This window comes from Arvicanthis niloticus, chromosome 27 (genome assembly GCF_011762505.2).
Source record: "Arvicanthis niloticus isolate mArvNil1 chromosome 27, mArvNil1.pat.X, whole genome shotgun sequence".
Taxonomy (NCBI): Eukaryota; Metazoa; Chordata; class Mammalia; order Rodentia; family Muridae; genus Arvicanthis; species Arvicanthis niloticus.
The window spans coordinates 19,438,831-19,465,064 of NC_133435.1; the positions used below are offsets into that span (position 1 = coordinate 19,438,831).

The 26,234-nt window shown below is 42.8% G+C and overlaps 1 protein-coding gene across 1 annotated transcript in view; it reads left to right on the plus strand.

The window, feature by feature from the left end:
* The first annotated feature begins 2,928 nt into the window (after positions 1-2,928).
* Positions 2,929-26,234, plus strand: part of Sparcl1 (SPARC like 1) — a 33,951-nt gene continuing 10,645 nt past the window's right edge. Inside the window, exons 1-4 of the mRNA XM_076926322.1 lie at positions 2,929-3,614; positions 20,583-20,647; positions 23,391-23,519; positions 23,896-24,855. Coding sequence (XP_076782437.1) covers positions 20,594-20,647; positions 23,391-23,519; positions 23,896-24,855 — 1,143 coding nt within the window. The 5' untranslated portion in view covers positions 2,929-3,614; positions 20,583-20,593. The remainder of the gene's footprint in view (positions 3,615-20,582; positions 20,648-23,390; positions 23,520-23,895; positions 24,856-26,234) is intronic.

Below are 26,234 nucleotides of genomic sequence, written 5' to 3' on the forward strand. Positions count from 1 at the left end.
GTTGACATTTTAACCTCTAACGTCGCTGTACTTAGAGACACAACTTGGAAGAGGTAAGAAATAAGGAATGAGGTGAGGTTGAGGCCCTGAAAGCCAAGAAGGGCCGAGGGAAAGGGGGGGCCGAGGGAAAGGAAGCATGGCAGGCACGCCTTGGATTTGGGTGGACTCCAGCCTCCACATTCGTAGTTTAAACCACACGGTTGATGGTATTTTGTTATTGGTGATGTGTTTATAAAAAGATAAAGAGAGGGGAATTATGTTTTATGAAGGTGTAGTCAAGTGTGGGGGAAGGGGATGCCCCTGCGGGCCCATGCTGAGGCATCCCTTCCCTCTGAGGGACCAGCCCCACAAGGGTATAGTATAAAATAGAGATTATTCAGGGCATGAGGAGGGGAGTTAAGAGGGTAGTAGAGACAGAGAAAGGCAGAGAGAAGGGGAAGACAGAGAGAGGGAGGGAGGAAGGGAGGGAGGGAGGGAAGAGCAAGAGAAAGCAAGAGAGCTTTACCAGTTTTTCTGTCTGTTAACATGGTTTGATTTGTTCCACATGCAGAAGCCTTGGTTGTGGAATGAAAGCCTTGGGTGAAATGTGCTCTCTAAGCTTTCCCTTGAAATAGGGTTCTTAACCTTCCTGGAAGTGGGCCAGGAAGCTGGAGCGGATCCACAGACAACTCTGCTGGTTAAACAGAGTGTCATGTTGTCATGTGTCAGATCTCCTGACCAAAGTTGACATCCCGATATCATCTCACATGCAATCATAAAGTCTACTCTTTACTGAGGTTCTGGTGCTCTCATGGAGAGAGCCTGCAAACTTTCTGGGTCGGCTTCCAGCTCCATCTGTTACTTGGCTATTGTTGCAGGTTCATTGTTCCCAGCATGGAAAGCTGTAAACTCTTCTAAACGTGACAGCCCCATGAAACAGGAAGAGCCTGGGGCTCTGCCAGTGAACATTCCAGAAATAAAGCCATGCTTAATGACACCGTGAAGTCAACCCCTTTTGTTTGTTTTGAGTCAGTATCCGCTTACCTCCTTTGTGTGAGTTTGTAGTCATATATCGCAATGTCTTGAAGTTCTTAAGCTTGAACAGTAGATCTCTCTAGTCAAAAAACTGAGTCAAAATCCTCAAGCTTTAGGAGTGAAACTTACTCTCATCATACATAAAATTACATTTAAGTCTTAATTCCAGTTTGCCTTGAACAATCAGTCTGCAAGGAACTTTGTTTTCAGCATTTCAACAAAATATGTCTAATTTAGTATTAGAAAAAAAATTGAGTTAGTCAAGATGGTTTTTTTTTTTTTTTTAGCACTCTCCAACTAAAACTTTCTCTTTACTCTCATGGAATTAATCTCATTGCCTGGAATCAAACTCATAGAGCCATCTCAAATAAATGGAGAATGTGAGTTAAAATAAGTTAATTTTTGAAGTCCGTGAGAAAATTCTTTAACTAAAAAAAGTCAAATCCTTTTCTATATGACCTGACTGGTCTCACTGCTCCATGATCCCTCAGGACACCATTGCAGAAATGGTGCCAGGGTCCTCTATGCTAGGACTAGGGAGATGCATGCAGACGTGTGCAGAGGCCCTGAAGGAAACAAAGCCTTGTCCCTTCCTCAGAGGAGCTGCTCACACTGAAGACCTGAGCTGAGGAAAAAACATCCCATTGTCTGAGGCATCAAGACGTCACATCCTCAGCCCTTTTTTCTATTAGGAGCAGTGATCCTGATCCCAGACACCGACACGTGTGCCCTTCCCAGCTGAAAGGGGTCTGGCAAACTGCCCAGCTTCCTCTGTTCCCAGACTTCCCCGCTGCACAACAGAGATAAGTGTTGTTACCTTTCTCTTTCAGGGTTCTGAAAATAAGTGAAACAAATGTTCTGGGGTCCGCAGAGAGGACTGGCCGAGGCACGTCGGCAAACTTCATAAGCTCGGTGTTTTATTTGCTTCACTTTGCTTTTTGCTTTTATCGGTCTGTTTGCCTGTTGATTTTGTCACACACTCAGAAAGCCTAAATTATGTTAAATGACAACTTCTCATCCAATATTAATGGAGAATGTATAGTATCGGAAGCATTTAGGCTGGTCACCTGGAGAAGAGAAGGGCATCATTTACCCCTCAGGGAACCGCTTGCTCATTTGGGAGGCAAGGAGAGAACCACTTTACATTACAGTTAGAGACCCAGAAGAAAGCACTTAGTCTCTCTGTGCTTTGCTGCTGTCTGACATAAACCAAAACAGTTAAGAGTTGTTGAGTGTCTACTACATGGTAGGAGTTTTATGCAGTTTGTTTGCATCGAATTATTTAAAATCAGAACAATTGCCTGAGATGAATGCTATGATCATTCCCACATCTGTAGCTTCATTTTATAGGTAAGAAAGCAGATGCTGAGAGGTTATAACTCGCTCCTGGGTGTACAGTTAGGGTGTGTGGAAGCCAAGAAGAAAATCCAAGCTGCCTGGTCTTAAATCCTGTACACTTAACATTACTCTAACCTATCTTTAAAATGGGAACATAGTAAAACCTCCAAAGACTTGTCAGACTCAAGTTACGTGATGCATAGAGAGCTGTTAGTGTGGGGCCCGACACACAATAAATGTGCAATAAATACAGACACAGCCATTGAAATGATTACACACATGCATACAGAAGCCTTTAAACTCAGCACCCAGGAGGCAGAGGCAGACAGCTCTCTGTGAGTTACAGATTAGCCAGAGCTATATAGTGAGACCCTGCCTCAATAAATAAACGCCAAAGTGCAAAGTCAGAAATAAGCACTTCTGCAGTCTGTTTCCCAGGAAGACCTTTTCTTGTACAGTACAGCACCATCATGGGATTACAGATGACTGGGCTGGGGAGGAGCAGGCTGTGAATCACAGCTTCTCTAAATCAACACGCTCTAAAGAGCTGCAGCTTCAATCTCCAGAGCTGCTCATGAGCAGGACGATGAAAGCAGCCGGAATGGTTCCCTGTTAACATTCAGGCTGCGGTCATGAGGACGGTTTCCAATCGAGCAATCTAAAAATGCATCTGCTGCAGTCATCTTTCTGTCCTTTGCAGCCGCCTAGGAATAAACAATAGTGTGAAGTCTCTTTTCAATGTCTCAGAATCACAACCCCCGAGGGATCCTGATCATACGATCTCTCAGAGTTGTTTGAAGGAAAAAAAAAAATGCATGAAGAGCCAAATGCTTACACTCTGGCCAAGCTAGGAGCCTATGAGAAGGAGAGGCTGGGGAGGGCTGTTCACTCCATGCATGCTGCAGAATTAGCTCTCTCCCTCTGGGTCTGCTCTGCCTGCAAAGCTCAGCAGCACGGAGGGGGTGAGGGAGCGAGATCCAGGGATCTGCAACAGAAACCATGACAGCCTGAATACCCTGTGGTGCCAACCTCCAAATTCTCATCTGTCACTTCAGACCCTGACTGGCCGACAGAGCAGCAGAATTTCAACTCCAATAAACTTGAATGTGCTTCTAGGCAAAGAAGCCAAGCTAAGGAGGAGGGGGGTTGGAAGAGCTTCTCTTGGGCATTTGTCAAACTTTTACCTCCTGGCTGTGTGCAAAGAGGGCATTCAACTTCAGCTTCAAGCTACCCGGGCTCTGGATCTAGCCACCTCTCAGCAGGTAAATGTTAAATTTGCTTGGATTGCCCAACTGCATGTGTTAAACTGACTTCCTTGATCTAAAAAGACTGCTTGATGATTCTGCTTAAATAATTCAAAGCCATGTGTTTATTTTTAAAATCCCATTTTGAGTGATTTATATGAGGGAGGGGGAGAGAATTTTACTTTGTGTGGTCATGTCTCTTTACCTCCTACAAAATTAAATTAATAAAACCATAGTTTTAGTAATGACCAAACCAGAAGAATAGATTTCAAAATCAAAAATGTGTGTTTGCCATGTTTAAATTACCTAGACTTATCTGTCATTGTCACAGACCTGATAGCAGTACAGAAGTAGACCGCTTTGGTTTTTTTTAGTTAGGAAATCTCTCTAACAGTATATTCTTCTTCGGTTATTTTCAAATTACCCCTTCCCTAACAGTTTTAACGGATGTCTCTCGCCTCCTACTAACTGTCATTCGTTAAGAGGTACACAAGGGGACATGGACTATGCCCAGTTCCTATTATGTCTTCTGTCGAAAAACAAAATGCTCAAGGAGAATTAGGAGCTAACAACTGTGCTGTCTCTGAAACGGTTCGCCCATCTGGCTTTTCCCAAGTGCAGCATTTACTTCGAGCCTTGCTTGCTCGTTCCTTCAGGAACTAGATCACTCTGCAAGGAGAAAACTATAACCCTGCTTTCAGCTGCCAATCAATGCCGTTGAAAAGGTACCCGAGAAGTCCTGCAGTAGAGTCTCATCTGCAGTGCCTTTTGTCTGCAAAGAGGTTAAATATGCCACCTTGACACTGCAGACTCCTCTGGGGCAGGCTCAAGCTACACTGAATAGAAATGTGCCCACACTGAAGAAAAAAAAACAATTATCCTTTCCTTTCTCTTAGCTCTTGGGATTTTGTTTGCAGTTTATAGCTTGATCAGCTAAATCTTTGTTTCTGACTGGTTTCCTTTGTTTTTCTTAAAGACCACCTATTAGGAAAGATTTAAATTTTGGATCATCTAATGCAGTCCAGCAAGGTAGAGCAGTCTGTTTCCTCTGCTTATCAATCACCAGACAGGACTTCCCACATCTAGGGAAAGAATGTGTGTGTTGTTTGAAGACAGAGCCCCCACCCCCACTTATTTTCAAAGAGTTTTTGTACAACCATTGGGCAGTTAGAGTGCTGGGGTGTTTTCCTTGCCCTTCATTGTATCTCCAGCAGGCTCTTATAACACAGGCCCACAGTAAAACAATAAATAGTGGTGACAGATGAGGTGCGTGGTGGAACATCTGGAGAACTCCAAAATGTCCCTTACGTTCTCTCTTGACCCGAGTTCTTTCTCAGCTGACGTGCAGCCAGACGTGGACACGGATGCTTTAGTTAAGTTTAGTACAATGTCCAAAACATATTGGATGATATAAACAGCTTGTCAAAAGGCTTGAGGTGTGTTAGACTTTCTTATCATCCTGGAACAACCTTTAGTGGGGGGAAAAAAGCCATAAATCCAGGAGAAGCTCTTCCAGGTCTCCCAGGATGCTTTCTGCAAAAGCGCCAGTTGTGATAATTACCACCACCTAGCCACGGCCTGTTTCGTTGTCATGAACATCAAAGGATGTACAGAACTCGAGAAGAAAGCGACTGCTTCAGAGACAGCCAATCTAATTAGCATGAGAAAGAGGAAATGGGCTCTGGTTCATACATGCTGACCATATAGCTCTGACTTACATTAGACTACATACATGTGGTTTATATGCCCATTGTCACAAGAAATAGCTCAGGGACTCTGGACAAATGACTTTGCCTTTTTATGCCATAAGAACCCTTTGTCATAATCATAAATCAGAATCATAAAAACAATAGATACTACAGAGATTGGATGGGAGAATTAACTGAAAAAAGGATGTATCATTAACATTCTGTCTAAATCCCACCCCCACCCCCACAGTTACCTGGCAATAGACAGGTAGGCCTGGCCCACTATAAAAGGGCTGCTTGCCCCTCCTCCCTCTCTTAATCTCTTGATCTCCTGTTCTCTTGCCTCTTGCTCCCCCTCTGTCCCCTTGCCCCTCCCCCCTTCCCTTGCCCCTCTCTCCACATGCTCATGGCAGGCCTCTACTTCTTTTCTCTTCTTTTCTCTTCTTCTTTCTTCTTCTTCTTCTTCTTCTTCTTCTTCTTCTTCTTCTTCTTCTTCTTCTTCTTCTTCTCTCTCTCTCTCTCTCTCTCTCTCTCTCTCTCTCTCTCTCTGTCTTTCTCTGCCTCTACTACCCTCTAAGCTCCCCTCCCCATGCCCTGAATAAACTCTGTTCTATACTATACAGTCCTGTGGCTAGTCCCTCAGGGGGAAGGAATGCCTCAGCATGGGCCCACTGAGGCACCCCCTTCACCCATACCTCACCACACACCCACAAAACATATCCCAAATCTCTTTATCTTTTTATAAATCTATCATGTATGCCTCGTATATATATTAATGATACCAAATACAAAAGTATTGGTCTGGCTTTATTTCACTACTTAAACTCTGGAAGAGCATGGATTTAGGCTTTCCCTTGTGCTTGTATGCTCTGCTCTAAGAATCTTCAGAAATCAGACTGAAGTTTCCAAGACAGCATAGAGAGTGGACAGACATGGCTGCTGAGTCCAATATGACCAACCCCACCCCCACCCCCACCCCCAAGCTGTGCGAGCTTGGCCAGTCACATCTCACCTCCAAGGCTCAGCTAACCACCTCTTAGGCAAATGATACCCACAGGTGATTTTGTTATAAGGATCAGATGAGGTATTTATTAAACACAAGTAAGTACGGCCCCAACCAGAACACTAGACTCACCAAAAAATTTACCAACTACTGTTGGAAATCCCATACCCTAAGCTATCTATTATGAATTTGGAATGAGGCTTCTAGTAGCAAAATTAGGAAAGAAGAAGGAAATATTCTTAAGTTATTTTTTTCTTTATTCAAAGAAACATAAAAGAAACCATCTTAGGACCTTAGCACAAGGTGTTTGTTAAGTCTCCCTGCTTTTATCATTTAGCAGCTTCTGCAATGGCCAAGTCTAATGGAAGGGACCTCCCTCAGTGCCAACCCTCCGGAGGCTCGGAGGAGCCATGCCAGTCTGCAGTCTGCCCTGCTTGAGGGCTTTGCTTGGACCAGGAGAAAAGGCCCCAACATGCTTTTTTCAGATCTTTCTTGAAGGCAAGAATAGAGGTTTTGACTTGCTCTGGGGGTGTTCTCTCTGTTGACAGGCAAACAAAAAGGCTTTTTTGGTGGTGGTTGTTGTGTTTTTTGTAAACCTCTCCCCTATGTTCCTAGCATTGAGATGTCAGCTGCTTTTCCTGGCTGCAGTAAAGTAGGAGCTGCCTGTTGTCATAGTGATGAAAGGGTATAGAGGGAGCCTCGAGTCTTGACCAGCTCTGTGAAACAGCCCTCGCTGGCCTTAAAATGCTTCTGTGGAGATGAGGTCTCCAGTCCTGGCTCATTTCTTTCCCATTATGCGACCAACTTAAGTGCATCGGTAGCTAAATGTTTCCTTTAAAGATTCAGTGAATAGGAGGTATTGAACTAAAAGGTAAAGCAGAAGCCATCTCCCATGGGTGCAAGGACAAAGAACCCGTAAGGGAAAGGAGAAATGGCTGGTCACCTCGCTTGCTTGCTGAAACACAGCTGTCATTACTCAGCATCCAACCTGCATTTCAAAAGCCTCAGTTTCTCCCCCCCCCCACCCCCCCCCCCCGTGGTTGAAGAGGGTGATAAAGCAAATCCTACTAAGCACCCACCCAGTACCTCATGCTCTTCAAGAGGTCAGCGCTGGCAGGGATGGCCCTTTTGAACTTGGAGTCTCCCAGAGAGTAAAACAGCCTCAGAAGAATCATTGCTTCATTGTGGACCAATGAATTTGTAAAGAAAAAAAGAAAGGAAATAGCTATCCACTTAGGAGTTAATCGGGTTTGTTTGTTTATTTATTTATTTTACACTTAAAGAGAAAAAAAAAAAAACGTCTTTTAATACTTAGATGAAGGTGTAAGACATTTCGTCTTCCCTAAAATGTTAACTTCCACAACATCTGTTTCTCGGGTGACTTTTAGGTCAGACAATTGCTTAACTGCTATTTTTATCTGATGCCTCAAGGCACTGATGCATGCAGTGCCCCTTATCCAGTGAAATGCCAGGGAGGCAGCAAGGAGCAAGGCAGGGCTCCTCGGCTGTGTGTAGGGAAACGGTCATTAATCAAACCATCCCAGGAATGGAAACTGCATATGCAAGCATAAGGTGACCTTGAGACCAAAGCCACCTTCATTTCTCTGGTGGTTTTGGCTAAACTAAATGTACAGATGAGCAGTGTAAGGCAATGTATCAAGATGTCTAACTCAATTTATGGAGATTTTAAATACCTTTCCATGTTAATCATTTTCTGTATTTTATTATCTCACACTTCCTGAGTTCTGTGGAGAGTCTTACATCTGAGTCTGTCTGGACTGGATCCACCCTGTAGCAGACTGACAGTGAGCTCCTCGATCTGGAAGATTATGATTTACCTTTGAAAACCCGCTGACTCTGAGAGTAGCCCCGGGCACAAGTACTTGTCCGCATTCTAATTACTTACCGGCAGGCCTCTTCCGGTGCTCACTAAAGCTTACGTAAAACCACCTAACACTGAGACTGAGGCTGTAGAATTGTGTCATTTCAAACCCCGTAGTGATGAAATCATGCCTTTAGCTTTATGATCAAATCTGCTTTATTTCTTTTCTCGCCCACTTTGTCAAGGTTGCAGGGAATGAAAGCAGGCAAAGCTTGAGGCCACTTCAGATTGGTTTCCTAAACAGCACTTTATTGCTCAAAATGAAGTAATTGAGACCATGTACATTAGTGAGAGAGACTACAGGAGCATCTACAATGAATCAATCTGTTTATACAGCTTGGGTTTTGCTGGTAAAAAAAAAAAAAATCACACTGTATCTGAACACACATTGTATGTAACGGTGTGCTGAGACCTTGGTTGCATTGGTAAAGCATGTTTGTTCTAAGAGAGTTGGTGCTTAACCTCAAGGTTGAAAGTGGCTTCTCCCTGCCCCTCCCTTCCTTCCCCTCCTCCCCCATCTGAAGGCTAAACAGAGGTTAATTGTGTGTGGCAGGGTAGCTGGGGGGAATAAATGTGAACATCTTATGGGCAGACCTTAGAACAGGAAGGACCTATATGACAATTTGATGGACAACCAATCAAATCATTAAGGGCCTATAGCAAATTCATGGCTTGGAGTTTATTGCTAGGGTGTTTTCTATACTTTATTTAGAAATAGCTGAGAGGAGTTAACAAACAACAGTCCAGACTGCCTTACATGGATAGTTGGTTTTCAAAACGTCAGAAGTCCACAGAATTGACGTTACAAACATTTCTGAATTAATGTTCATTTTGATTAGAGACCTGTCTGCTCCTGACAGCTTTCTGTCTTGGATTCTAAGAAGAAATTGAGCATCCTTGGAGTTACTCCAGTTGTAGTGAGACAGCCACTAGGCAAGAATTGCCTCTTTCCATCTACAGACAAATTACTGTCCAGAAAAGGACACACTTGCAGAATTGCAGACTGATTATATCTGCCAAGACAGAGTAATCAGCCCTTAATAATTCTGCACCACTAAAGTCTGTCAGACGATCCTGGGCCAGAAGGCTGAAGATCAGATGCTCCAATGTTTTGTAGTATAGGGAGTGTCCAGGTGTTTAGTGGTCTCTATAAATTGGCAAAGTTTTAGTAGCTATGCTTTGTGCTTCCCATAATTTCAGTTAACTCAGTCATTCTGGATTTCTGATGGGGTTGAAAACATACAGTCTCATAGCCAATCCTGGCTATTTACTTTGAGAGAAAAAATTTGAGTAGATGGTGAAGACCCCCATACTCGGGAGACCCTTCCTCAAGCCCCCGGAATCGCGACCACCCAAAGATCACAAGAAACCATACCTGGATGCAATCAGCAGAGGTTTATTAGGGAAAGAGCTGGCAGCCAGCGGTCTGACCAGGTACTCGCGCTGGAGTCAAGGTCCGACCCCCTCGGCCAGTCCTTGGAGGGTTTTAAAGGGAAAAACCACAAACCAGGGGAGTGGGATGGGGTTGTTAAAGATACAAAACATGAAAACAGTGGAACAATTCAGAGGTATTCACTCTAAATGATTAGTGTCATGTGGAAATCGCCCTGCATTCTTCTCAAAAATGTGGTTTTTACCATGCCATTGTGCCCTATCCGGCCATTTCAGATTGCTATCTTTACTTTTTCCGGCTATAGGGCTAGGGCCCCACCTAGGTGGTAGCATCTTTATCTGTAATCAGGAATGTCTTCCTGCCTTGGGCGAGGCTTGAGGAATGTAATCCAGCAAGTGTCCTTCACCTGGAATGTGAAGGCCTGAAATCTTATTTTCAGTTCTGTAAGGCAAAAAATCTACACATATTTCATAAAATGGCCTTTATAATTTTTCACTCTACAATGGTTTTCAGCTGACATTCATTCTAAAGCCAAGAAAAAAGCCAGGTTCAGAACTAAGTGTTTTAGTTAAGAGAGATAACAGAGGTTCTGGTTAGTCAACAAAATGATGGACTGGGTATGAGGACTATCTTGTACCTCACTGGTACAAATTGGTATAATTATGCTCTAATTGTATTTTGAGAGAAAAGTTTTATTTTAACAGGAAGGTGATATGTAGGAGGAGCTAAGGTGAGAGGAGGAGAAGGAGTAAGGAGAGGAGGAGGAGTAAGGAGAGGAGGAGAAGGAGTAAGGAGAGGAGGAGAAGGAGTAAGGAGAGGAGGAGAAGAAGGAGAGGAGAAGCTAGGTGATGAGAGAAAGAAAGAGAGAGAAGGGGGGGGACATGGAGGCAGATGTTCACATGTCTCCACCAGTCAAAGATAGTTGATATATCTAGGTTGGGTATTGGGTTACACTTCTATTGAACATTACCAAACTTATAAAGCCTTTGATTAACATTCTAAAAAAAAAAATTGTATAAAAGCAAAAAGGAAAAGGGGGCATGGGATAGGGGTTTTCTAGGGAGGGGAAATGGGGAAAGGGGATGGCATCTGAAATGTAAATAAAATATCCAATAAAAGTTAAAAACAGAAAGAAAGAAAGAAAGAAAGAAAGAAAGAAAGAAAGAAGAGATGAAAGAGATGCAGATCTTCAATTTCCCACAAAGCTGCACTTCAGCACTAAGTATGAGGACTCTGTCTGATTTGGGCAAGGGCAGCTCAACATGCCTGTGGATTTCTGGTTAGATTCAAAGCCCTGATAGCCATGAGCCTTGTCTACCCCAAATGAAAATCCACGTGATAGGAGATTCGATTGGGAAAGTATAGGTTTCTGTGGTCTGGGAAAGTGAGAATGTCGCTCACTCTCAGAATAGGCACACCTTGATGTCGGACGGTGACTCAGCAGAAAACTCAAAATAGGTGAGCTTAGTGTGATCCTTCAGATGATTTTAATGCCGAGCTGTAGACCTCTCCCTGGAGACTCATTAATACTTTAAAAGCCCCAAAGCGCCAGTGTTTGCTCTAGATCAGGTAGCAGCATGCATTTGGTAGCTGAAATATGACTAAAGGATTTGCTCTGGGATAGCAAAGCCTGTGACTCTCCCGTAAGACTAGGGAAGCGTTCTGGGTCTGACTATGAAGAGCCTAAATAGTCATGTGTTTACTACCCAGCCAGAAAGGAAATTTTCCATAGCTACAGTAACTACTAAAAATAGTGGCCTACAGGCTTCCTCTGATACAAACAACCTCAACAGAAGATACCTGGCCTTATTTGGAAGTGTGGATGTCCATGTTCCAGGAAATAAAATGTTAATAAGGAGACACAGGGAAAGCAGAGAGGATAGTCAAAGCAAGGGTTTCCCTGCTTTAGGGTCACTGGTAAGTCTTTCTCAGGTCCCCAACTTGAAACAAAGATGAACAGATCACATGGCTGTCTGCCTTTGAGACCAGGTCCTGATGGCAGTCTCCACCATCAGGAAGGGAAGGAGTTCAACTGTCTGGTGACTCAAGGCAAAATAAGGCAGGAGGCAAAACTGTCAGCACCCACATTTCCACATAGCACAATGTGACCTGCAGAAAAGAGGAATCTTTCAGAGGTGGCAAGTGCAGTGGCCCTGGCTTTTAAAGCAAGGAAGAGAAAGGTAGAGCAGTAACAATAACCAAAGGTCAAAAACCATGAGGGTTATGCCAAGCAGGATTGAGTGCCTAAGTAGTCTAGAATTTAAGAAGTAAAATTTAACTTACTTTAAATGTATATATGTTCTAAGTAACACGGTGATTTAATTGTTCTTTTTAAAAAAAAAAAAAAAGATACAAACTAGAAAGAAATCAATATAAAAGTCTACTCTGCCTTACTATAAATGTCTACAAAATGTTACAGAGACTGAAATGGAAACAATTATAACCACAAAAGAACACACAGTGAATTGACTATTTAATCTGGATGGAGAGTGATGTTCTAGTGTGTGCCAAACTTTAGACACCCTACCCACTAGGAGACAGACGCTTCTAGACAGAGTTAGAGACGATTTGAGGGCTTCCATTAAGGGAAATGGCCCCTTCTAGCTTCCCATCTTCAGTCTGGAGGACCCTCCTCTTGTTCTCATAGGCCATGGCTGTCACAAGTTGGGCCACTCACTGTGCCTTGCAGACCCGTGTCTCCAGGCTTGTCTGGACGCTATTTCCATCTGAAGAATAGGACATTCCAGCTTCTTGGCTTGCTTTTCCAAGCGTGGAGCTTGGAGGACCTGCTAAGAAATCTAACTACTACTTCTTTTCATGGTAAAATCCAATTACAGCCTCTCCCACGGTGAAAGGCAATTCTCTTAACACAAGAAGAAGCCAAACAGAGGGTCTGTGTGCTCTTCCCGGTTACAATAGCATAACTCTTTCCACAGGTGACTATACAGAGAGGTTACAAGAACCTTGGCTAGAAATACTTGTCATGACCTATTGCTATCCCTTTGCCCCTGAAAAGGAAAAAAAAATTTACATGTGTTACCAGGAATTTGAGGAAATTGTCTAAAGATCTATTAGCTATAACAAAGTAAGTTTTGAGCTAGCATCTACTCTCTTCACACAACTTTTTTTTTTTTTTTTTTTTTTTTTTTTTTTTTTTTAGTTAAGCAAAGATGACTTTTCCAGAGCTAAAGAGATGCTTAACCACTGAGAGCACTTGCTGTTCTTCCAGGAACTCTTGAATTCAGATCCTAACACCAACAGCTAAGGGCTCACAACTGACTAACTCCAACTCCAGGGGATCCAACACTCTCTCTAACCTCAGCTTGCAGTTACAGACACACACACACATACACATAAAGAGAAATAAATTTGAGTATTTTATTTGTTTTGTTTTTTGAGACAGGGTTTCTCTGTATAGTCCTGGCTGTCCTGGAACTCACTCTGTAGACCAGGCTGGCCTCGAATTCAGAAATCCGCCTGCCTCTGCCTCCCAAGTGCTGGGATTAAAGGCGTGCGCCACCACCGCCCGGCAATTTGAGTATTTTACAAAGATGGATTTCCCCTGTTGAACCTGGAAGGCAAAGTTAAGTAAGTCAATAATAGAATAAGTTATGTAGGCCAGTATTTCCCCATAATCTGTTTGTGACCACACTATGTGCTGCCTGCCACACTATGTGCTACCACCATCATAGCACCTCTTCACTGGTGGATAGTGCAAAATAGTGATGTGATCTGGAGAACAGTCTCCCTGACTTCTTCAAACCCAACTGAAATGGAGACAAGTTTATTTATAGAAATATGTATTTTATAAATACTTGAGTATAAATTGGCTAAAATAATGAAATTGTGCATTCCATCCAAATCTCTGTGACACACTACAACATAACCACTGAAATGTGTCTAGTGTCCAGATTTGTAACTTATGAAGAAAAGAATAGGCGGATGTTTGATTTGCCTACAAACATCCATCCCACTACTGGGTTTTAAACAAAAACAAATGGAATGCAGGTTTAGAAGTGTCTGCTTTTTATAATAGCATAAACTTTACCCTAAGTGAAGTACCCATGCTTTGAGTTAATAAATCTGCTACACACACACACACACACACACACACACACACAAAGGACTACTCAGAGTGCTTTCATCAGTCATCTTCAGGGGCTGAAAAAAAAAATCACAAGAATTTACCTTCTTTGTGGCAGTGGATGTCTGTAACATACCACCAGCCTGGCCAAATAGTCATGCTATGTTGTCACGCTGAAGCCATTTGTAATTCTGGGGCAAGCCACTCCACCAATCTTTTATTGGCTACAAACAAACAAACAAACAAAAAACCTTGATTTAATTCTCTCTGAATTAATGCAGCATTCTGTTGGCATTCAGAGAAACAAAACCCAAGTGTCTTTCTTTCTTCCTTCCTACCCCGGCTCTAGCATGCAGGCATCACTACATCCGAAGCCATTACACTGGAGTGCAGCTTAATCTCTATGCAAAAACTTCCAATAATTTCCTAAAACAGGGAGAGAATAAAACACTAGAAACTTGTTTAAAGCAAGGGAAACCTTTAGATTAGACCTCAGTGTTACCAGCCACCTTTATTCAGTAGTTTTCTGAACAGATGATGGAAGGGTTCAATGACATCTCCTTGTAATCTGACAGTCTTGATTTTTTTTTTCTGGGCAAGAATGTATATATTACCCATAGCCTGAAATCTAGATGGTGTAGACTTTGTTGTTGTTCTTCCCGTGAGGGCCACGGGAAGCCAGCGCATGCTTCCGTTGTGTTTGGTTTTTTGTCTCTGTGTTTTTCTCAAACCCTGTGTGTTTGAAGACTGACTGTAGTCAGGTCTGAGATTGGGTCATGTTGGAGACGATGTTTAATTTACCTTACTTACTGTTTCCAGCATCTCAAGAGCAAAGCAGGAAGGGCTCCAGGAATCCATAGTCTAGTTCTTGAAGGTCGTGGGCACATTATTTTGTATGTACTATGAAGCCAGAATTGTCATTAAAAAAAAAAAAAAAAGTCCAACATCCACTATTAATTAACCAAAATGCAATTATATTTGAATAAAATTGTACATGTCCTAGGACAAAGCATAGCATGAAAGGGGCTAGTGTAAAAGTAAACAGAACAAAACAAAATGAATGAACTACACAGTATCTAAAGGGCCCAGGGCATGGCATCCCCTGGAACATGAGATCGGAAGATATCCAAACCTATCCCCTAGAACATAAGATCGGAGGATACGCAAACCCACAACTCCTGCATTTTTTAATCAAAGGTTGTTATCAATCAAAAACACAGAGAGGAAATAATGGTTCCAGGCAAGAAACTCAAATTTGAGAACTCTAGAATATAATTCTGAGTTATTTATTAAAGTGTGGGCAGTGTGTGCAGAAGGATGGGGCTTTGGGGGACAGGGTAGTAAAAACTAAGTTCCTAAATAAAAGAGGAGGGAAAGTTCTCTGAACCCAGCTGAAAAAATGCTGTGAGAGAGTCATCAGGGAGGGCTATGTCACCTGAAGGGAGCTGCAAACTGCTAACCCTAGCCTTATTTGCCTTTAACTCTAACTTTCAGGGTTCCCTGTTGGCTGAACCCAACAGGAACTGGATAAAGAAACCTGTTGATCCCAATCCCATGGGCCCCACACAGCTGACGATGGGAGGGGGGTGGGAGAGAATCTTTTCCCAGAGTGGAGGGGAGCCTTGAAAGCCACAACTTGCTGAGAACCTGCTGTGCTTTCTCCTTGCTGAGGGGAGATTCCTCCTCAGGCAGAAGTAAAACTACAGCCTCTACATTTTCCCAAGAATTTCTCTAACTAGCTTCAGCCGGACCCCTCTTTAGGACTAGTTGCCTTCGCAGCTGTGAGTGGTGAGCTATACTGCATCACTGGGTAAGCAGCTGCAGTCTTCCTAAAGGTGTTGGCCCTGACCAGGCAACATGAGACACTCCCACTATGTGCTAAGTCCTGGAGGGACTACTCGGACTGCTTTCATTCCTGGCTCACACAAGAGCCAAGACCTCCTCAAAGCACACCAGTATTCCCCAAAGGCGCCTGGGACCACGAGAATCAGGCTACTTGGAACTGTGTCTAGGTATTATTTGCTGTTTTTCTTCATCCTGAAAGAGAAGTCCTCCAGTGAATAATTCCTGGTCCATTCACACAGTTGAAAGCACTTGAAATGCCTCTGAACTAGAAACGGGACAACTGACTTCTTTAATGAAAGGAACAATTTCCATTGAGGCCAAGAGCTTTATTTCATACTCGTGGAGTTAAACTACTAAGAGAAACTCAAAGAAAAGCAGTCAGAGGAGAAAAAAAAGCGCATTTGAGGGGGGAAAACTAGAGGGGAGGGGGGCAAAGAGATCTAAAGGTAGAAACAGGATATCTGATCACAGCCAGCCTGCAGGAGGGAACCGCCATGCTTTTAGCAACATGAGTACATCACTGTATCATTAAGTCCCACAGTATCATTCCTGGTGTCAAGTGCAAGGGGCCTTCAGAGGCGCCACACTGAGTTGTACAGGATTCGTGAAGCCAGGAGTTTGTATATTGTATGGAGCCTTCTTTGTTGAGATAAAAGAATCACAATCAGACTCTGAACTCCCTGTGGCTCATGCAAACAAGAACTCTAAAACTTGAGCTTCTTGGTTTTGTGATACATCTGTCACTCAAGTATCTAGTTAGATGATAAGATGATAGACAGATTGAGATAGGTAAGTTGATAGATGACTGATAGAGACATAAATGGATGGATAGACGATAGATAGACAGACAGACATAGGTAAGTTGATAGATACATAGTGAAAGATAGAAAAATCATAAGTTGATCCCCTGAACCCTACTCTTAAAAGCAAAGACATAAAAACCTGTAAGTCAAACACTGTGTTGCCTCAGTCCCAGGAAATTAGCTGACCATTTGAACAGATGGCCCTAACTAAACAAACCTTAAGATTCATGGTGTCAGGATGCTATGGGCCCGAGATTAGCTTGGCCGGGCTTTGAACTAACAGCCCTGAGACAGTTGGTGCCAGGATGCTAAAAGTTTGAGATAAGCCTGACCCCCTTGAACTGGAGCTCATGATATATAGTGTGAAACTGGTTCGAAATAGCCAATTATAAAGTGACACACCATCCATCTTAGGAATTTGAGATCAAATGTATCCATGACCTAGTGACCTGTTCCCCCTCCTTCCCCCTTCCCTAACTCCACTCTCAGCCTTCCCTCTTCCCTAACTCCACCCCCACCTGGTTTGTAGATTCACCCTTAAAAGCTGTAAACTTCTTTTGTTCTTTTGCTGAATTCCGCTGCCCCTGCACGGGCTTGAAGGAAAGACAGCCCTGGCTAGCCAGTAAACCTCTTGCGATTTGCATCAAGTTGTGTTTCTCGTGAGTGATTTGGGGTGCATCTGCAGTTCTCCACGGATAGGTGAGGTCCTTTTCATTTGGGTTTTACAATAGACATAGGTATAAATAAGTTGATAGAGACATAAATGAATAGATAAATGATTGATAGAGACATAGATACATAGATGATAGCTAGATAGAGATAAGTTGATGAGACATAAATAGATGGATAGATGATTGATAGACATACACAGACAGATAAATGAGAAATAATTTCAGATATTTACATCTAAAAGAATATGCAAAAATACTGTTGAGCAGTAAATAATGCAATGATGAAGATGCCTTCATGCACAGAGAAAGAGGAACAGAGCAAATGTTAAAACCTAATTCACAAAGAGTAAATACAACCAAAATGGCTTCCCTAATTACACTATGAGGTGGAGCAAGACAGAGGCATGCTAAAGGCCAATTCCTGAGGGGAAAACACTGAAAACAGCTTTGTGGGTCCGTGCCTCTCAGAGGGCGGGAACGAGACACTGGGAAATTAGCATGTGGTGTGATGAGGCGAGGAACTCTGAGAGGGATGTCGAAAAGGTTTGCCAAAGTGCTCATTGCAGTCTTACCCTGAAAAGCCTGTGGGATCCTCCAAACATAATTAAAGTAATCCCTCAATAACATGGCCCAGAAAAAGGGGGCTGTGCTCATTTCTTCTGAGTGAGAGAAGGGATTTGTGAGGATGTCCACGCAAAGTGCCCGTGTCCAGTGTCCATTGGGGTATGTATGATTTCCATGACCAGAATGGACTCAATGGCAAAACAGCCCAGGGGCAAAGTGAAGTGTTGGCGAAGTTCTCCTTGGTGGGCAGCGCTGAGGAATGGAGGTGACATCACAGGTGGAATACCCAAGTGGTACACAGGGAGAGCACTGGCTTGCAGTGTTAGCTACTATTAAGACTGTGAAAAGAAGGTACTTTTTTCAATAAAATTATACTTTAGGAAGCACTAAAAGACTCAACTTTTATTCCAATCATCTATTGCGGAATACCACAGTGACCCCAAACAGTAGTCGTTATAACATCTCTAGACTTTATGGATCAGCAATCTGGTCTGATCAAGAGTGTCACTCACAGGTCAGGGAGCTTTACCAAGGACACCTGAAAACCTGAGATCATCAGGAGTGGCAAACGATGTCTTCAATTGCTTAACAGTCTCTGGCAAGCGGCTCGGGTCACCTGAAACAACTGTTTCAAGAGAGAAAGATTAGACTTCTGTGACCTGGATGCAGAAGTTTGGAACATGCCTGCTACCACGATCACCCATCAAGCAAGTCACTGAAAACAGCCCAGATTTGAGGACAGAAATGAGACTACATTCAAAGAAGAGCAGCAAAAACCTCACCATAATGTTCCGACATAGGGAAATGTAAAAAGTGATCTCCAGACAGCTAAACAGCATCTCTTAGGATATGAGTGATATCTATCCGGCTTTGCTTCCTAGTAGGATATCTCTTTCTGCTGCCAAATGATTCATCTGGATATGGCACATACTGAATAGCCAATGGCAGAATTCTAGACGTTTCAGATTCTCAATGCTGGTTTTCCCTAGGAAAGCTTTGCCCATAGCATGAGTCTAGCTGGACCCTTTTAAAGTCTCAGCTTAAGTCTTCCGTCTGGGAAAAGGCATCCTGTTCTGTACCAGAGGAAAAGGCTCCCTACCAAACCCCAACTTCAGCCTCTCTGGGTTTATGTCGATAAACACTGGTGTGTAAGAAAGACCATAAGAGCACTCAGTGTCAAGAGGATTTTAAGTCTGTGGGTTATTAATGACTATAGTTGTTACTAAACTGTTTTCTGCCTTGGAGTCTTTCGAGAAACTGGCAGTTCCTCACTTCCTTGTCATTGGTATGGGGAGTCCCAGATGGCTAGATGTTCCCATTTGGGTCTCATGGGAAAGACTACTTCTTTGCCTGTTGTGTAGATGAAAAAATGACTTGACCGAGGTCTCTGGGCAGTTGGGAAGCAGTTCCTGTCTACAGTTCCGACTCTACTTCCCTACCCACTGCTTGTAGCCGCCCGCGGCCATAAGTCAACTGGATTCACCTGAAAGGGGGGCTGGGAATGAAAGGGGAAGGACGGCGAGAAGAGATGAGGCCAAGACAAAGTTCTCTGATCAAGGCCCAAAGCTTTAATGTTCAGCTCTCAATTTAAAGGGGAAGACCCAACCCACAACCCCTCCTGGTTTCAGATGGGTGGGATAATCCATAGTCAGTTCCAGGTCATGGCCGGAGAGGTCTCAAGGCAAGCCCAGGGGCAGTTCTGCTGTGTTCCGGGCAGCCAAGGTGGGTAACTCCACCTAGATCCCGTCACTTGACCTTGCTGTGGCAACCAAGGTCTCTCAGTCCTGCTCATGGCGGGGAGAGTACAACTGCTCTTCCCAACATGCTGCTCTGAGCAGGCTGATAGGCCTGGAGAAGAGCTTCCATCACCTCATCTCCACGGCACAGAACTGAGTCATCCAGTATAATTCCACACACGCAAAATCTTGTCTCTCACCGCATCTCTCATCTAGAGTTTCATCTGGGTCTTTCTGAAAACAAAGTCTTCGTTTGTACAAACAGCACACGGAGTCTGAATGTCTCAAAATAAAAGATTTTTACACTTATCCCAGAATAAACGGCATTCGTCCTACTGAGCAAGGACATCGTGGTTTTCATCTTCAGAGTACTCTGCAAGCATCAGCCAGTTAAGCCTCCTGAATCTTCAGGCTGGCAGTTGTTTTCAAAGCATCTCACATTTCCTCGGATGGTTGTCTGCTTCTTTATACAAATCAGCACATTCAAATCAGAACCTACAGACCATGAAATTGTTCCCCTCAATGTGAGATAAACACAGTGCCCTTGGCGCCTCAGCATGCCCAGTGGTTGATCTTAAGGGCAAGGAACACACAAGAACTATCTCCTGTTTTTTTGGTTTTTTTTTTGTTTTTTTTAATATTAGACAAGCAAGTACTTACCGATGGCTTACTGGTAGTGTGTCACCTTCGATAGTTTTTGCATCATATTAAACATTACATTTTGAAATAAAGAAAAAAGACACTGCCTTTTTCAATGATTCTTTACAATTAGCACTCACTGAGAGAATCCAGGATTTTTAAACTATCATCAGTCTATTTACTCTAAATTTATCTTATTTTCACTCTTGATTCCATAAATGAAACATTGTTATTTAAATTGTTATTCTCTGAGAAGTTTATGTGTGAGTAATATATATACATCATTCTTACACCCTCTTCTTCCTCTTGGGTGTCCTCTTCCCCTGGGAAAATATTTATTTTTGATACAACAGTCAGAATATATTTCAGGGAAAAGATCGTCTGGAGGTTATGAAATGTATAGGGTTGCCATTGGTTTCCTAGTAAAACATTACACTGGAGCTGAACTGGAGGTCTCCATTTTCTCACTGTACATGGAAACATGAAGGATTAGGTTTTATGGTACTAAAATGAGGTAAGAGCTGAAATAAATATGCCCATTGAGATGCATAAGAATGGCATTCTACTAGAATGACAGTCACTTATAGAATGAACAATGTCCAAGTCACCCTTGTGAGATCTAGGAACCTTCCTGAAGGAAGCCTCCATGGTCGCTGATGCTGTCTTCTCTGTTTGCAGATCTAGCCAGCATGAAGGCTGTGCTTCTCCTCCTGTGTGCACTGGGAACTGCTGCCGCCATCCCGGTAAAGATCCTTTCTTCTGTGTTCTGTCTCTCTCTCTTCTGCCTGCATTTGGGAGCCATTGTCCTTGAGATGCTGAAGCAGGAGGCTCCATCTCAAGTTCCTGGCGAGCCTAAAAAGACCCAGTCCCAAATACACACACACACACACACACACACACACACATACACACACACACACACACACACTAGTTCTTTTAGGATGACTTTGGATTCTTTTTCATTCCAATTACATTCTTTATCGCCCAAGAAGTAAATGTATAAGTAAAAGGGAAAAAAATCAAGATAATATACTTTAAAAATATGTTTTTAAACAGTAAGGTAAAATAAATATGCAGCAGAAAATACTGTCATCTTATTAAACAGAGTGCACCCCAAACAAACAGCCAGGGAGAAATAAATTAACTTACAGATCTGTGGAAAAATAAAGAATTTAACATGTGTTACATAACCATTCTCCTCCAGTATTTTCTCCAAGATCAAATGTATGCTATCTGATTTCTCAGATTGAGATGCTCTCCTGATAATCTATAGTAATAAAAACAGGAATCAGCATGGTAGGACTATAAATGCTTTGGTGGTAATCATAGAATGGCTGCTACCTCATCTCTGGGCTGTCCAAGAAAGTGTGCTCCAAGTATGTATGACCAGAGCATCCTCTACTTCCTGTTCAGGCACACGCACCCCAACATCATCTACAAGTGATAAAGCCGCTGCACTTAAATCATACTCTTGGGGACCATGTCTCAGCCTGAGCACTGTAGAGAGGTTTCCTTTTAAGACAGATCCTTGTGATCATTACTGATGTCCCACAGATGGCCTGTGTCATCTTTCGTTTATGCCGTCTGGGTTTTTTTTTTTTTTCACCCAATGGAAGAACCAACCTCCTCTAAATAGACAAGCAATCGTCTCCTCTTCTCTGGTCTAAAATTCTGTCCTTGTGTTTTAGATGAATGGGAGCTGGTTTCTAACAGCTGAATCAGCGAAACCAAGCTCCCTGCAACCTTGATCAAGCAGTTCACGAGAGAAGGAATTTATGACAGACACTAAGAATCACGCTTATCTCATGTGGAGTGGTCCAGCTGAATTCACACACTGCACTCTGAAATTAGAGATATGGGACAAACTAACATCAAACAGAGTTCCCACAGAATTATCGTTTTTCTTCCGAAAATATGTTTTCCCTTTGGAGTGGTCATGGATTTAGCTTAGTAAACAGGCACCAAGAGTCTTTGAACCAAATGTTTGGTGACACGCCCACACATAGACACATGCCAGATGTTTCCTTTCTGGGACAATTTACTATAAGCAGACCCAGCCAGATGCTGAAAAGCTAAGTAACTTCACAAGACTGGCCAGCTTAAAATCCTGTAGGGTTTTCCAGTCCTGCTTGAATCCTTCAGCAACTCATAGTTTCTGTGTGGCTGGGAGATTCCAAGCAGACTCTCAAGAGGCCCTGAGAAATAAATACAGATGTGACCATGATAATGAAATACGATAATGAAATAGATTTCAATCACCAGAAACTTCTGAAAGAAATGAGTGGCCTGCTGTACTAGTGTGCACTTCTTGGACCTAGAAGGAACATGGAGGTTGAGGGAAGGAGAAGCTTTCAACAAGAAGCCTAAGCTCTCCTCTACCTCACACTGTCTCCCAAGACACTCTGAGGATAAGGGGATTTACCAAGACACTCTCCATTCTTTCTCATTCCCCTCTTCCCTTCGGCTTCTTTCAAAACATTTTTCAATGTTAATCCTCTCAGCTGAGAAGCCGGTGGAATGTAAAACAACAGTCAAATCCTCACAGATTCTGTACCCACCCGGCTCACTTCGTAGCCACCCTCAGCCCTCAGATAGCTGCCTTGGACAATGACAGAGCGTGTGTTATCCTCGGGGAACACTACAGTCAGGCAGAGTCATTGTTAACTCCTTGAACTTTACAAAATAGTTTACCTGCTCGCTCTGTGTTTCTGCTCACCTCGCCAGCAGTGGTACAAACCAGCCACTTGTCAGGCTCCAGCAGAGATTAACAAGCAGTCAATGCTTGAAGGGAGATTTCCCTCCAAATCCAGTTCCTCAGCTTCCCTGTGGTGCAGTGAGGCACTGCCCAGCTCTTCTTTGATGTCTGTAATCTTGAGGGAAGCCATTGCTCTTTGAAGCCAGACTCCAAGGTTGCTCTTGCCTATCGGGCTCCATTCCCTGTCCCAAGCAATCACTGAGTTAGTTCTAAATTAAATCGCTTTTTTAGTCAAAGTTGTTCTGATGCGTGTTGAAAGCAATGGGGCTCAGAAAATAAATAAGCAATTTAGCAAAAATTGTATAATCTTTTCTGCTAATTATCTGTGAGAACTTAAAAGCAGCCATGGGGCCAGACAATGCTATATCCCAAGGTTAATTTTGTTTTTTTGTTTTTTTTTTTCAACTTTGTACTAACTAACACTCTTCAAGGTTATAAAATATAACTGTTTTTGTCAATGTTTGAAAATTCTAAAACTCAAGGATGATCATTATTGGAATATTTTCAGCCAGTCTTTGTATATATAACCTTTTATAAATTTGACTATATATATATAATATAAATATATATATATTTATATTAGGTTTGCTTGTAGCCTAGAAAACTCTAGAGAATACCATTCATTAGTGTTTTAAGTAAAGATCCCAGTACTGGTAATAATGACAAGAACAACTCAGATTCTTTTCAGTTGTCATTTATATATTAGTAACATGAAGTCTTCACTTTTTCAGACAAGTGCAAGGTTTCTCTCTGATCATTCCAACCCAACTATCACAACACTGGTGACATCAGAAGATGCTACAGCCCCCATTGTCGGGGTTGAAGCTACAGCAGACATAGAAAACCAACCCAATGATAAGGTAAAACTAATCATTATATTAATATCATCATTTTTCATTTCCCCTGAGAATTCAGTATCAAAGCATGCTTACAAGTTTAATATATTCAGTTTCAGTTTAATTTTGTGAGTATGATAACCATACAAACTATCTGTAAACACTAAAAGTTACCAGTGCCTAATAGTATACTCCCTGCAGTGAAGTGTGATACAACCATTTCCTTTTACAAAATTCAAATTCAGGCTAAACCCGTTTCCTTGAATGGAAAGAACAACTCAAATATATTCATATGATAATGTCTGAAGAAACAGAAGGAAGAATGTTTAATGCTAGCTTTGTAGTGGTAAATAAGAATACCACGTCATTTGTTTCAAAAACAAACTTGTGTTCATTTAAGGCTGAAAAACCATCAGTGCTGAATTCAGAAGAGGAAACCCATGAGCAGTCAACAGAGCAGGACAAAACCTACAGCTTTGAGGTGGACCTGAAGGATGAGGAGGATGGGGATGGGGATTTAAGTGTAGACCCAACGGAAGGAGTGCTGGAGCTACAAGAAGGTACAAGTGAGCCTCAACAGAAAAGTCTCCCGGAGAACGCCGATTTCCCTGCTATTGTGCCCACTTCCTTTGTGGATCCTGACCAACATGCAAATGTCACAAAGGGAGAGGAGAGTCAGGAGCAACCTGTAAGTGACTCACACCAGCAACCGAACGAGAGCAGCAAGCAGACCCAAGACTTAATGGACGAAGAAAATCAGACACAAGGTCCAGGCATTCCCAATGAAGAAGAGGAAGAAGAGGAAGAACCAGAAGATATTGGTGCCCCCAGTGATAACCAAGAGGAGGGAAAAGAACCTCCCGAGGAGCAGCCTACCAGCAAGTGGGAAGGAAACGGAGACCAATCGGATGACACCTTAGAAGAAGAGTCCAGACAACCAACTCAGATAAGCAAGACACAGAAGAATCAATTTGAGCAAGGAAACCAAGGACAAGAGGGTGACTCTAATGCAGAAGGGGAGGAGGACAAGGCAGCAGGCAGCGAGGAACACGTTTCTCATACAGAGTCGCAGGGCCAAGAAGGGAAAGCTGTACTTGAAGCTATTGGCAACCAGAAGGACGCAGATGAAAAGACCCTTTCCACAGAACCTACCGATGCTGCCCCGGCGCCTAGGAATCACGGAGCCAGTGATAACGGGGGCGGCGATGACTCTAAGCATGGTGCAAGCGATGACTTTTTCAACCCCAGCCAGGAATTCCTAGAGGCTGAAAGGATGCATTCCCTCTCCTATTACCTCAAATACGGTGAGGAGACAACAGGCGAGAGTGAGAACCGGAGTGAGGCTGGAAACAACCAAGGGGTAAGCTTATTTACGACGACGCGACGCTTGTCCAATAAATTAACCGAGAATAGTCACAACTGCTCTGCATGCTCCCGCACCCGTGTGTGTGTGTGTGTGTGTGTGTGTGTGTGTGTGTGTGTGTGTGTGTGTACATTGCTAAAATAGAGGGCAGGCTAAGGCTAAGCATCCTTCATGTGACACGACTGACACCAAAGGCATTGTGATTGTTTCTGGAATTTGGAAATTGCATATACATAACAAGATATCTGGAAAATAGAATCTATGTTTAAGCACAAAATTTATTCAATTTACATATACTCTCTATGTGTGTATGTAACTTAAGTATAATTTTATACGATATATTTTATGTGTCTCTTTTAACTGTGACCTGTCACATGAAGTCGTATGTCAAGTCTCTAGTGACCGTATCAGCTCTCAAACAGGAGCTGGATTTTGGAGAATTACATAGTTCACGTGCTTAGATTATGGATTCTCACCTTGTGCAATCATATATTTTTCTGCCTGTCTCCATCATTAGACTGAAAACATGTTTTATTTGGCCTCCTGTTAGAAGCCAACCTTGAATTTGAGGTGACAGTTATTTGAGAAGTACAAGACACAAAGAGATAGAAATGTAAACATTACACAAGAAAGAAAAAGAAGCTATCAACAAGACCCTCATTAAATTCATAAAATAACTAACAAACAAACAAACAGGCACCTCCCAAAGATTATTCCATTTAAGAGCAAGGGAGCTGGCACACTTCTTTTGTCTGGGCCTTGCTAGAGGGGTAATAATTCCCCCCAGAACATCCAGTCTGTCCTTTGAATAGGTCACATAGATGTCTACAGTTGAGGGAGCTCAGAAATGTAAGCAGTAGAATTAAAAATCCATAAAGCTGTCTGGTGATGGTAACGCACGCCTTCGATCCCAGCACTTGAGAGGCAGAGGCAGGCGGAACTCTGAGTTCAAAGCCAGCCTGGTCTACAGAGTGAGTTTCAGGACTCAGATAAACCCTGTCTCTGAAATAAATAAATGAAACAAACACACACACAACTCCATCCTTGGAGATGGCTAGAAATTTTGACAGACCTGAAGAATGCGCTGCTGTTTCAAAAGCTGGGGTCACGATAATCCTGCTGAGCCCCGGAGTCTGTCAGAATATCCCCAACAGAATCAGAGAGCCAGCAACATTTTTAAAATTTACCATAAAAATTAAAGTGCTACTCTATTACACAAACACACACCCAGATGAAAACCCGGACGTTGCAGTATGGAGAAAGCAAGATTCTGCTTTGATTTGGTCGTTTAATCATCTTGGACTTTCTGGAAGCTTCCTAGCCACACCCCCACAGAAACTGACCCCGTTTGGGGTGGTGGTACCCTAAGTCCTCAG